We start from the raw sequence: 13,228 nt of genomic DNA on the forward strand, positions 1-13,228 counted from the left end.
TGTGGTGCAGTGTGTTAAAGCTCCAGCCTGCAGCACTAGCATTGCATATGGGTGCCAGCTCAAGTCCCAGCTGGTCCTCTTCTAATCCAGCTCTCTGCTAATGCACCTGAGAAAGGAGCAGAGGTTGGCCCAAGTCCTTGGTTCCCTGTACCCATGTGGGAGACAAGAAAGACACTCCTGGCTCCTAACTTCATCTTGGCCCAGTATTGGTTGTTGTGTCCATATAGGGAGTGAACCACTTCTCTCTGCCTCTCCCTCTCTCTATAATTCTAGCTTTCAAATAAATAAAGTAAATCTTTGAAAAAAGAAATCATAAACTAAGCATGAATTTATATAAAACATGATAATAAGTGATCCTAGACTAACCAAGAAAGTAATGAGATTTTGAGACCCAGGTCAAGTAGCCTCGTGGGTTTATGTTGAGTGGTTCAGATTTCTTTAAGGGTGGAGTTTGAAGTATGATTTCTCTCCTATTTTTCAGTATCATTGAAAAATAAGCAAACAAAAAGATGAGAAATGCATAGGAAATGAATCTTTCTGTGCAAATAGGAGGCAATTGATCAAAAGCCTCCAGAAATTCAAATTATCACATAGGAATGTTTATAGAAAGAATTTAGAGGAGGTAACCAGCACTGATGATTTCAGAATGAGCTAGAAAACACTTTTAAAGAAGATGAGCACGTCCCAGTTTGCAGAAACACATTCTTCAAACTGATTGGAAGTGTTTAACTACAGTGGTATATTCTGACTTTTCTCTACCTGTTGCACTTCTGAGAAGCTGAAGGTATTGGGTGTCCTTAGGAATTTGGGGGAGCTGTCCTAGAGTAGAGGCAAAGTATTTTTTCATTTGAAAAATCCCACAAATGATGTTTACCTGGGAAGACTGAATGTAAGACAATCATAGATTCCAATCATACTCTTTAAATGTTGTCTTGCTTAAAGTACAGGAACATTTCACTCTTCTCCACCTACAAGTAAGTGATCAGTAAAACTTTTTCATGTTTATATTTGAAATATCAGAGAAGCACAAAACACACAGTTTTTATAAAAATAAACTGGAGAAAAAGGACAGGGAAAATGGTTGCTAGATAGTGGGTGAATATTTTTATTAAACATTTGTCCATTCTTTAGAATACTTTATAGTTATTTCATCTTTGTGAAAGGCAGAGTGATAGTGAGAGGAGAAAGAGAGAGAAAGAGGTCCTCTCTTAGCTCACTTCCCAGATGCCTGCAACACTTAGGTCTAACTAGTCTGAAGCCAAAACTCTAGAATTCATCTAGTCTTCCCTGGTGTCTCACAGGTTCCCAGGCACATGAACCATTATCTACTTCCTCTCTGTTTACATGGGTAGAGAGCTGTACTGAAAGCAGAGTAGCCAGGGCTGAAACTGACACTGTTTTGAGATGCAGGGATCACACACATCATAGCACAAATGAAATTCTACCATCCTTGAAAAATTCTCATAGTAAAAAGAATCATGTTTCAACTTTGGGAAATCTCACGGTACAATTTAATATATGAATGTATTAAGGAGAAAAGCCATATAATGGTCATAAATAAGTACCTCATACTGATTTTGTGAAAATATTATGCCACTTGGATAACAAGTGACTTCATTCCCTTTACATGAGTATGCCAGGAGAAATAGTTACATGTGATTCAGTAACATGATTGCTTTTTTTCTCATTTCAGTGGTCATGGAAAGGGATAACCTGATTAGGATCAACCAGGAAAGTCATGACAAAAATCTGAATCAGGATTTTATGAAAAATAATAAGACATCAGCTCTCAAGAGAGTTGAATTAAGAAAAACACTTAGTTTAAATTCAAGCCATATTCCAACACTGATTATTAAAAAAGGAACCTATACAGGATTGAAGCCTGAGGAATGCAGTAAATGTCACAATGTGTATCCCCCCAGTGGGCCTGATCAACTACAGGCTGGAGAGAAATTTGATAACACCAAGATACCTGGAAATTCTCTCCAGTTCTGTGAGCCTCTTGGTCAGTATGACAATATTCACATCATGAAGCAGCCATTTGGACCCACTGGACAAGCAAACGTCTGCACAAGAAAGATGTTTTATAAATCCGAGAGGATTCATATGGCAGAAAACTATAATAAATCAACTGTCACTTTTGGAAAAGCAACTCAAATAGAAAAAGCTAAACATGAAAATTTTAGCCTCAATATGCACCAACAAACCCACACAAGAGAGAAACTTTATAAGTACATTAGGTATGTTGAACCTGTCATTCACCAGTCACATCCTGCAATAAATCAGAGATTAAATACAAGGGAAAAACTCTACACATGTAAACCTTGTGGAAAATCAATCAGTTTTAATTCACCTTATGAATGTAATGACTGCGGAAAAGCTTTTGGACAAAAGTCAGTCCTCAGGAAACATCAGCAGATTCACACAGGGGAGAAGTCTCATGAATGTAATGACAGTGGAAAAGCCTTTACACAAAAGTCACACTACATGAATCATCAACAAATTCACACAGGAAAGAAACTTCCTGAATTTAATGACTGCAGAAAAGCCTTTGCACAAAAGTCACAAGTCATAAACCATCAGCGAATTCACAGAGGGGAGAAACTTTATAAATGCCTTCATTGTGGAAAAGGCTTTCTGTGGAAGTCAGTCCTCATAGTACACCAGAGAATTCACACAGGGGAGAGACCCTATGAATGTAATGACTGTGGAAAAGCCTTTGGACAAAAGTCAAACCTCATAATGCACCAGAGAATTCACACAGGAGAGAAACCTCATAAATGTAATGACTGTGGAAAAGCCTTTGCACGAAAGTCAGCCCTCCTCGTACATCAGCGAATTCACACAGGGGAGAAACCTCATAAATGTAATGATTGTGGAAAAGCCTTTGCACGAAAGTCAGACCTCCTCATGCACCAGCGAATTCACACAGGGGAGAAACCTCATAAATGTAATGACTGTGGAAAAGCCTTTGGACGAAAGTCAAACCTCATCATACATCAGCGAATTCACAGAGGGGAGAAATCTCATCAATGTAATGACTGTGGAAAAGCCTTTGGACAAAAGTCAAACCTCATAATGCACCAGCGAATTCACACAGGGGAGAAACCTCATAAATGTAATGACTGTGGAAAAGCCTTTGGGCAAAAGTCAGCCCTACTCATACACCAGCAAATTCACACAGGGGAGAAACCTCATAAATGTAATGACTGTGGAAAAGCCTTTGGGCGAAAATCAGTCCTCATCATACACCAGCGAATTCATACAGGGGAGAAACCTCATAAATGTAATGACTGCGGAAAAGCCTTTGTGCGAATGTCAGACCTCATCATACACCAGCGAATTCACACAGGGGAGAAACCTCATAAATGTAATGACTGTGGAAAAGCCTTTGGGCAAAAGTCAGCCTTCATCAAACACCAGCGAATTCACACAGGGGAGAAACCTCATAAATGTAATGACTGTGGAAAAGCCTTTGCACGAAAGTCAGCCCTCCTCGTACATCAGCGAATTCACACAGGGGAGAAACCTCATAAATGTAATGACTGTGGAAAAGCCTTTGGACGAAAGTCAAACCTCATCATACATCAGCGAATTCACACAGGGGAGAAACCTCATAAATGTAACGACTGTGGAAAAGCCTTTGGACAAAAGTCAAACCTCATAATGCACCAGCGAATTCACACAGGGGAGAAACCTCATAAATGTAATGACTGTAGAAAAGCCTTTGGACGAAAGTCAGACCTCATCATACACCAGCGAATTCACACAGGGCAGAAACCTCATGAATGTAATGACTGTGGAAAAGCCTTTGGGCAAAAGTCAGACCTCCGTCATACACCAGCGAATTCACACAGGGGAGAAACCTCATAAATGTAATGACTGTGGAAAAGCCTTTGGGCAAAAGTCAGCCCTCCTCATACACCAGCAAATTCACACAGGGGAGAAGCCTCATAAATGTAATGACTGTGGAAAAGCCTTTGGACAAAAGTCAAACCTCATCATACACCAGCGAATTCACACAGGGGAGAAACCTCATGAATGTAATGACTGTGGAAAAGCCTTTGTGCGAATGTCAGACCTCATCATACACCAGCGAATTCACACAGGGGAGAAACCTCATAAATGTAATGAGTGTGGAAAAGCCTTTGGACGAAAATCAGCCCTCTTCAAAATCCAGCAAATTCACATGGGACAGAAACCTCATGAATGTAATGACTGTGGAAAGCCTTTGGATGAAATTCAGCCCTCATCATACACCAGCGAATTCACACAGGGGAGAAACCTCATGAATGTAATGACTGTGGAAAAGCCTTTACACAAAAGTCACACCTCATAAACCACTAGCAAATTCACATAGATGAGAAGCCCTATGAGTATAATGACTATGGGAAAGCTGTTGGATGAAAGTCAGACCTCCTCATACATCAGTGAATTCACACAGGGCAGAAACCTCATAAATGTAATGACTGTGGCAAAACCTTTTTATGAATGTCACACCTCATATCACACTGAAGAATTCACACAGAGGAGACCCATGAATGTAATGACCAGGGGAAAGCCTCTTGATAAAAGTCAGTCCTTTGGAAACATCAGAGAATTCACACAGGTGAGAAACCTCATGAGTGTAATTACTGTGGAAAAGCCTTTGGACAAAAGACAAACCTCATATCATAGAAGAGAATTAACACAGGGTAGAAAACTCATGAATGGAATAACTGTGGAAAAGCATTTAGCCATAAGTCAACCCTCATCGTGCATCAGAGAATTCACACAGGGCAGAAACCTTATGAATTTAATGACTGGAAAACCCTTTGGACAAATGTCAAACCTCATAATGCACCAGAGAATGCACACAGTGTTGAAAATTCATGAGTATAATGACTGTGGAAAAACTTTTGGTTCCAACTCCAAATGCATCAGAGGATTCACCCAGGGAAATAATCTTATAAATGTAATGACTGCAGAAAAGCATTTTTCTATAAATTATACCTCATATCAAACAGAATTCACACAGGGCATAAACCTTATGAATCTAATGAGTGTGGAAAAGCCTTCATAAATCATATGTTATAAATCATAGCTCATATCACACCAGAGACTTCACACCAGGGAGAAACTTCATGAATGCAATGACTGTAGAAAATTTCTAGGGAATAAGTCACATCTCAGAATGCATCAGAAAATTCACATGAAGAGAAGCCTTTTGAACATAATGACTTGGAAAGCTTTTTCCCATAATTCAGCCCTCATTGCACATCATCTAATTCATATGAGGGAAAACACTTTGGATATAATGCATATGGAAAAGCTTTTATCCTCAAGTAACACCTCATAAAACATCAGAATTCACATCGGGGTGAAACCTTATGAATGGAATGAGTGTTGAAAACTGCCAAAATCACACAATATAACAGCAGAGAATTTAGTACATGGTGGAAATCTTGTAATAAATGTGAGAAAGACTTTTTTCAGAAGGAATACCTCATAACACATGCAGTTCAAACAAGGGAGAGAACTTGAATATAATGAATAAGAAGGACTTTTTCCAAAATCAACATAACCATGTGACAGAGCCTTTTAATGGAAATCCCATAAGGAAGAAAGTTGGGGACCAGCGCTGTGGCACAGTAGGTTAAACCCTGGCCTGAAGTGCCAGCATGCCATGTGGGCACTGGTTCTAGTCCCAACTGCTCCTCTTCTGACCCAGCTCTCTGCTATGGCCTGGGAAAGCAGTAGAAGATGGCCCTGCACCCAGGTGGGAAACCTAGAAGAAGCTCCTGACTCCTGGCTTTGGATCTCTGTAGCTCCAGCCATTGCATCCATCTGGGGAGTGAACCAGTGGATGGAAGACCTCTTTATGCTTCCCTGTCTCTCTGTAACAATCTTTCAAATAAATAAAGTAAATCAATAAAAAATGAAGAAGTTCAGAAATATTATTAGTGTGACAAAAAGCCATTTGTCAGAAATCGATCATTATACATCAGAGAATTCACATAAGGGGTTTCTTAGGAGTGTAATGAATGTGGAAGTATATTTTCATGGAATTCAGGCTTGAATAAATATGCAACGCAATAAAGGTGATGTCCTTCAAGTGCAGTAGATTTGAACAAACCATAGCCAGAAATTAAACATCAGGCTGGCACCGTAGAGCAGTAGGTTAATCCTCCCCCCGCAATGCTGACATCCCATATGGGTGCCAGTTCTTATCCCAGATGCCCCTCTTCCAGTCCAGCTGTATGCTGTGCCCTGAGAAAGCAGTAGAAGATGGCCTAAGTGCTTGGGCCTCTGCACCCACATGGGAGACCAGGAAGAAGCACCTGGCTCCTGGCTTTGGATTAGTGCAGCTCTGGCCATTGCAGCCATTTGAGGAGTGAACCCACAGAAGGAAGACCTTTCTCTCTGTCTCTCTCACTGTCTGTAACTCTACCTGTCAAATAAATAAATAAAAATCTTAAAAAACAAGAAATTAAACATCAACAAACAAGAGAATTCAAATAGTAAAATGTCAATTTAATGAATGTGAAAAATTCTTCTGCCATTAATCAATTCACATGAAGAGACTCAGAAATGAGAAAACATACATGCATAGGAAAGTCATGTATCATACATCATCTCTCAATGGTTACCTGACAGCTCACAGAAAGAAAAAATCCTATGATTGTATTGTAATGGGAAATACCTTTATTATTAGGTGAACTTCCACAAAACATAGCAAGATTACAGAGAAGTCCCTGAAATATAATTTGTCTGGAAGAATTCTTTGGTGGAATCACACCTTAGTAGGTATTGGGCAGTTTTCATGATGAATTGTGACAGAGTGGTTAACCGTTCTTCAGACATTTTTCTCTTATACAACCTACAGTTTTGGTTTCTCATTGAGAGTGGGATCAAGTATATGAATTGAACTGTGCTCTCTTGTGTAAATTTTGTTAATAAATATTTCAAAGTTGAGTAACAGTTATTGCAACAGTTATTTGGAATACCATCTTCATCAATTACAAAGTTATTTGTTTATAGCTGCTTTGTTGGCCACCCAGGATTCTTTCCCCACATTATTGTAGTGCAAATCATAGGCATATGAAGTGACACATGTTCCAGCCATAATAGTGTACCCTGACCCTGGATAAGTGTTGTGTGCAGCACAAAGGAATGCGTTTGTGGTGACCTATATACCCATGAGAAATTTCAACTTATCTGTGTGCACATCTGGATTAGACTCCACTATCCAAGGTCTATTTGAATATGCAAGTAGATGTTGTCCCACACATCACCCTCATTCTTTAAAGGGACAACCTCAAACACTATAAGTTGCAATACTCATCTGAATTTTCCTGTATTACTGAGTGCATAATACCTTTTTCATTCATGATCCCCCTATTCTACATGTCTTCATTCTATTCCTAATTGCCTTGAGACAAGAACATGCAATGAAGTCTGTCCAGGTGGTACCCATTGCAACGGAGAAGCAGGAGCATAAATGTAGTACACTTTTTTTTAAAAAAAGATTTATTTATTTATTTGAAAGAGTTACACAGAAAGAGCAGAGGAAGTGAGAGAGGGAGATCTTCCATCCAATGGTTCACTCTCCAATTGGCCACAATGGCCAGAACTGTGCTGATACAAAGCCAGGAGCTTCCTCCGGATCTCCCATGTGAGGCGCAGGGGCCCAAGGACTTGGGCCTTCTACTATTTCCCAGACCATAGCAGAGAGCTTGATTGGAAGTGGAGCAGCCGGGTCTCGAGCCAGCACCCATATGGGATGCCGGTACTTCAGGTCAGGGCGATAACCTGCTGTGACACAGCACTGACCCCTGTAGTGTACTTTTGTATTAATTTAACTTTACTATAATTTTTATAAACTTTTACTGTTGTATTATTTCCTGCTCCTACAGGTGGCTCTCATTTTTACAGAAAATGTGTGTTTTTATCCCTTCCAATTTACAATGTCATTTCTTGATTTATATAAACCTGATTTACATTCAGGTAATTCCTCAGGATCCCCTCAGTAGGAACACTTTTCCTAGGTTGCATGGCTATCCCATGATAACAGGGCTACAAATGCTATGATGCATCTAGTTGCAGTAGCTCTTTTATTTCCTATCTAGAGAATAGCTGTGCAAGTCATCCATTCCACCTCCATTACTACCCATTAGAAACAGCTCTTCATCCCTGTTTAAGTCCCCATGGCTTCTTACAAGTGTTCATCAAATTAAGTCTTATATAAACAGATTTAATAGAAAATGAATGGTGTGTCTGCTGGTAGTTTCAGTGAGGTTGAATGATTTGCTGGACTGCTGTTTTGTCTGGGTTATCTTTCATATTACTTAGAACTAATTTTTCACAATATTGCTTGCCTGAGCACTTTTTCTAGGCTCCCAGCTAAACAGGTGTTTGAAGACTAGATTTACTATTAATTCTCATAGTACAACTCATTAAGGACAGAGGTCTCAATGGGGAGCATAGATCTTTATGTGGTACTTGGGACAGAGTAAATATTATACACACTTGATTTAATGCTCAGGCACTGGGCTCCATCAAGGAGAAGAGCTCAGCTGAACAGAATATAACTCCCTTCTGATTAAAAAAAGAGAGATTTACCATGCCAAACCTGGATGTGTCACCTTAGGCATACCCTTTACCCTTGAGAACTGAACAGAGCTCTCTGGCCATACCCACTATAAGCCTCTAGAGATTCACTGAAAGCAGAAAGTCCATTTCTAGCCCCAGTGATTATATTTGTCTGCTCTTTCCAAAGAACCACACAAAGGATCTATGTAGTCCTCAGTATAAGTTCAGATTCTCTAGAAATGTCTCTCATCTGGTAACCAGGAACCCCCAAGCTTGTGGCATCTCCCATTGAGAGTGCTCAAAGTCCCAGCCACACCATGAGTCTTCCCACACATGCTGAGTTTTTTTTTTTTCATTTTTTTCTCATTCCTGCTTCAGAAGCTTCACACAGTCACAAGTTCCTAATTCCATGTTATTTCTCCCCACCAGAGACAGGAGTCTCCTCTCAGCTACTTGCCAGGTGCAGACACAAGCTGGCATAGTTGTTATGCATGTCCATCATGGCTCTTGCTCTATCAGCTTGCACACCTTTCTGAGGTGACTGGAGAGAGAGAAACATGTCTGTACTGTCCCTTTTTTTCTCTCCTCTAGTTTGGCTGGCACACTTTCTCCCATGGAGATTTAAGCCTCATTCCCTCTAGGTTCCTGCCACTATCCTTTCCTTGTTTAGAGCAGTAAGCTCCCTGCCTACTCCACCATCCAACTATTGGCTCATCTCTATATGATTATGACTCTGTTTCTGCCAAATTACTAATTTATACACCATATAATCAAAATTAAATGCCTTCCATGGAATGCATATTTATTTTGTCATTTACTACTCTCACCTGCATGTGTAATGAGTAACCTGATTTGTGACAGTCCTAACACAGGGACATGATGGGTACCATGGTTTGGTTCATAATTGTGTGGGCATCAACTCACTCTAAATGCTTGGAGTTGTCCCAGCAACTGTCATGTGTATAGGATTTGAGTATATTGCAGTGCCAGCATCATCATGGTCATCAGCATGGTGTACATTCTTAATGTTTCTAGATGCTCCTGGAACTTTAAATTATTTTCTGATTGTGGAAATTTTCTGAACTATAAGTCTGTATCATACTTTAACTTTTCCAGTTTATTCTGGACTGTTTTTCACCAAATATTCCTCCACATATTTGTTTTTAAATTATGGCTCACATTAAAATACACATTGTTACCAAGGGCAAAGCAAAGTTTTAACTTCCATGTGCATCAGGTTTCTATTTTTTATTTTGCCTTTCATTTTATTAATTTCAACTGAGTATGTCAATATCCACATGGAAACCAATCTTAGCACTGCCAAGGTATGATGATTCTTTTGGGCACTTACATTTTCATGTCATGAATGCACCAAATAATGTTCAAGTTGTCTTAGCAACCTCCATCTTTATGGCCTATCAAATAATTTTAGAACGTTAGCATTCTTTTACACTTTCAAGGACACTTTTATATAGCTTCTTTATATTTAGAGAATCAAAATTGTCATTCTCTTTAAAATTTCCATGCATTAGATTGAGACAATTTTATCTTGGTTTTAAAATTACTGAATTCAATGGCATAAGCTTTCTTTGATTTAAGAGAGCACACATTTTCTGTATTTAAATGTGTACTTAGGGCTATTTTTGTTAATATCTGTTACATCTCCTTGTAATCTTATTCCTGCTTCTACTAAATTTACCATTTGTACACACAACTGTCAATATACAACATATATTGAACTGAAAACATCTCTTTTTCATGTTGATTCAAATTTATTATTACCACCTCAATAAATAGTCAATAACCTAATTTGTGCCAATTCTAGTGCAGGGAACTTCAGGCTACCATGATTTACTTTATCATTGTAAGGCCATCAACTATCTAAATTCTGGAAGATGTCCAAATTTCATTTTCACAGTATATGAGAACAATTTAGGGCCAGTTCCATCACTCATTAGCAGATTTAATTTTAGCCTTAGAGACATTCATGGAACTTGAAGTTAACCTTTAATTATGAAAATTTAAGTTAATTTTTAAATTCACTGGAGTCACTCTTTTGCACAAATATTTTAGGCTAGGCCAATCCCAGCACTGTGAATCTGTAGCCAGGGTGATTTAACATTTATTGTAAGATCATCACCCCCAACATTCTGTAAATTGCCCTGGAAACTGTCAGGTACACAGTGTCTCAGGGCCATTTTAGCCAAGGGTAATATTTTTTTCTCCTCAGTGTAAAATATATATGAATATATGTAACATATATAACATACATATATTATATATATATATATATATATATATATATAAATTTACCACTGTGTGTAGATACTAGTATATTTCCTGAAAATTATGCAGGAAAATAGTGAGATCTTAATGTTATTTTTATCCTAAAATTATGTATGTTTATTTAATTTTAGAGGTTGGTAGACTTGGAGACACAGAGAAACAGATTATGAGCTACAACTTGGTAGCTTACTCTTCATTCTTGTAATGATCAGAAACTGGTTTATTACAGAAATCTGAGCTATTCTTTGCTGATGATAAATACATTATAAAAATTTCAAAGTGTTGCTCTATATACATTTATATTACAAATTATATATATGTACATTTACATTATAATGTCATAAATCACACACACACATATGATTATATATAAACACCTTTAAAATTCTCCTGGTTATTGGTATAATTTTTTTGAATTTTAAATGTTTACTTCTTTTTAAAATTTTATTTAAGTAATATAAATTTGATATATTTCATATATACAGATTAATGAATGTGACACTTCCCCCAATACCCTCCCTCCCACACACACTCCAACCCTTTCTCCTCTTCCCTCTCACATTCCCACTTAACTTTTACAAAATATGTTTTCAGTTTATTTAATGATTGTATAGTTAACCTTACACTAAGTAAGAGTTCAGCAAGTCAGCAAATAGTATGAAGAAAAAATAAATTAAAAAAATCACTGTTCCTCAATGGAAGAGACAAGGGCTGTAAACAATCATCAAATCTCAAAATGTGTATCTAACTCCAATACATTACATTTGAGGTACTCTATTAGGTACCTCAGATCAGGGAAAACATATGATATCTGTCTTTTGGGGTCTGGCTTATTTCACTAAGTATAATGGATTCCAGTTGCATCTATCTTGTTGCAAAAGACAGGGTTTCCTTTTCTTTCTTTCTTTTTTATAACTGAGTAGTATGCCATAGTGTGCATATCCCATAATTTTCTTATCAAGTCAACCATTGATTGATATCTGGATTGTTCCCAGATCTCAGCTATTGTGAATTGTGCTGCAATGAACATGGGGTTATAGATAACTCTTTCATATGCTAATTTCTTTTGGTTTGGGTAAATTCCAAGGAGTGGGATGGCTGGATCATATGATAGGTCTATAATCAGATTTGTAAGATATCTCCATACGGTCTTTCACAGTGGCTTGCACCAGTTTACATTCCCACCAATAGTGGACCAGGGTAACTTTTTCCCCACATCCTCATCAGTTTTGTCACTGTTGATTTTTTTTTTGGACAGAGAGTTAGTGAGAGAGAGACAGAGAGAAAGGTCTTCCTTCCATTGGTTCACCCCCAAATGGCCACTATGGCTGCTGCGCTGCAGCTGGCACACTGCAGCCAGCACACTGCGCAGATGTGAAGCCAGGAGCCAGAACTTAAGAGGCATTACGAGAACATAATATATTACTTTAAAATAACACAGAATCTGTCTCTCTGGTTGTTAAAAAGTCAGAAATAAAACCTTAAATTTAAGACCTGGTGCATTGAATCAAATCCCATAATTTGGAACAGCTTTAACAGAGTCAGAACTAGGGAAGAAAGAATAGCACCCACATGGGAGACCAGGAGGAAGCACCTGGCTCCTGGCTTCGCATCTGCGCAGTGTGCTGGGCTCCAGTTCAAGTCCCAGCTGCTACACTTCTGATCCAGCTCTCTGCTTTGGCCTGGGAAAGCAGTGAAAGATGCCCCAAGGTGTTAGGCCCTTGCACCCATGTGAGAGACTTGGAATGAGGCTCATGGCTTTGGATTGGTCCAGCTCCAGCCATTTGGGGAGTGACCAGCAGATAGAAGATCTTTTTGTCTGTCTCTCTCTTTGTCTATAAATCTGTCCAATAAATAAATAAAATCTTTGAAAAGAAAAGATAAAGTCGGCCTGATTTTGTATCACTGTTTTCTGTTGTTGCTGAGGCCTGAGGCAGCTTTCCTAGTTTATTTCTGCCTGCATAGGGGGGTTCATTCCCTATACTTTTTCAGTGGATAGGGGTGTTTGACAAATTTAACATGGTCTCCTGACTTAAAAAATCTCAGGAAATTGAAAATACAATAATACTCCATCAATATGAAAAAGAGTATATACAATAAAACTCCAAAACATATTTAATGACAAAAAATAAAATACTTTACTGTTAATATCAGGAACAAGATAGTAATTTGTTTGCACTACTTTTATTCAACTTTGTAGTGAAGATTCTAGCAATAAAAATAAATAAAAGTAGTGAAATTGAAAGGAAGAAGGAAAGATGTCTATTCACAAATATGATCACAACATAGGGGTGAGAATTCTCCACCCTCAAACTCTCACTTGTAGGCAGCTTCAGGTTTTAGTGATAAAGTTTTATTGGAACACAGCTAT

At 38.3% G+C, this 13,228-nt stretch overlaps 1 protein-coding gene and 1 long non-coding RNA gene across 2 annotated transcripts in view; one reads left to right on the plus strand and one right to left on the minus strand.

The window, feature by feature from the left end:
• Positions 1-874: 874 nt before the first annotated feature.
• Positions 875-13,228, minus strand: part of LOC138845733 (uncharacterized) — a 68,683-nt gene continuing 56,329 nt past the window's right edge. The window contains exons 2-3 of the long non-coding RNA XR_011382919.1: positions 1,973-2,066; positions 875-968 (exon numbers count right to left, since the gene is read on the minus strand). This is a non-coding gene — a long non-coding RNA (uncharacterized lncRNA). The remainder of the gene's footprint in view (positions 969-1,972; positions 2,067-13,228) is intronic.
• Positions 2,080-5,265, plus strand: LOC138845885 (zinc finger protein 271-like). Its single transcript, XM_070059769.1, is given in 3 exon segments — positions 2,080-3,837; positions 3,839-4,221; positions 4,804-5,265. Coding segments are annotated over 3 exon segments (2,400 nt in total). The 3' UTR covers positions 5,063-5,265.

Source organism: Oryctolagus cuniculus, chromosome 16, assembly GCF_964237555.1.
Source record: "Oryctolagus cuniculus chromosome 16, mOryCun1.1, whole genome shotgun sequence".
NCBI lineage: Eukaryota > Metazoa > Chordata > Mammalia > Lagomorpha > Leporidae > Oryctolagus > Oryctolagus cuniculus.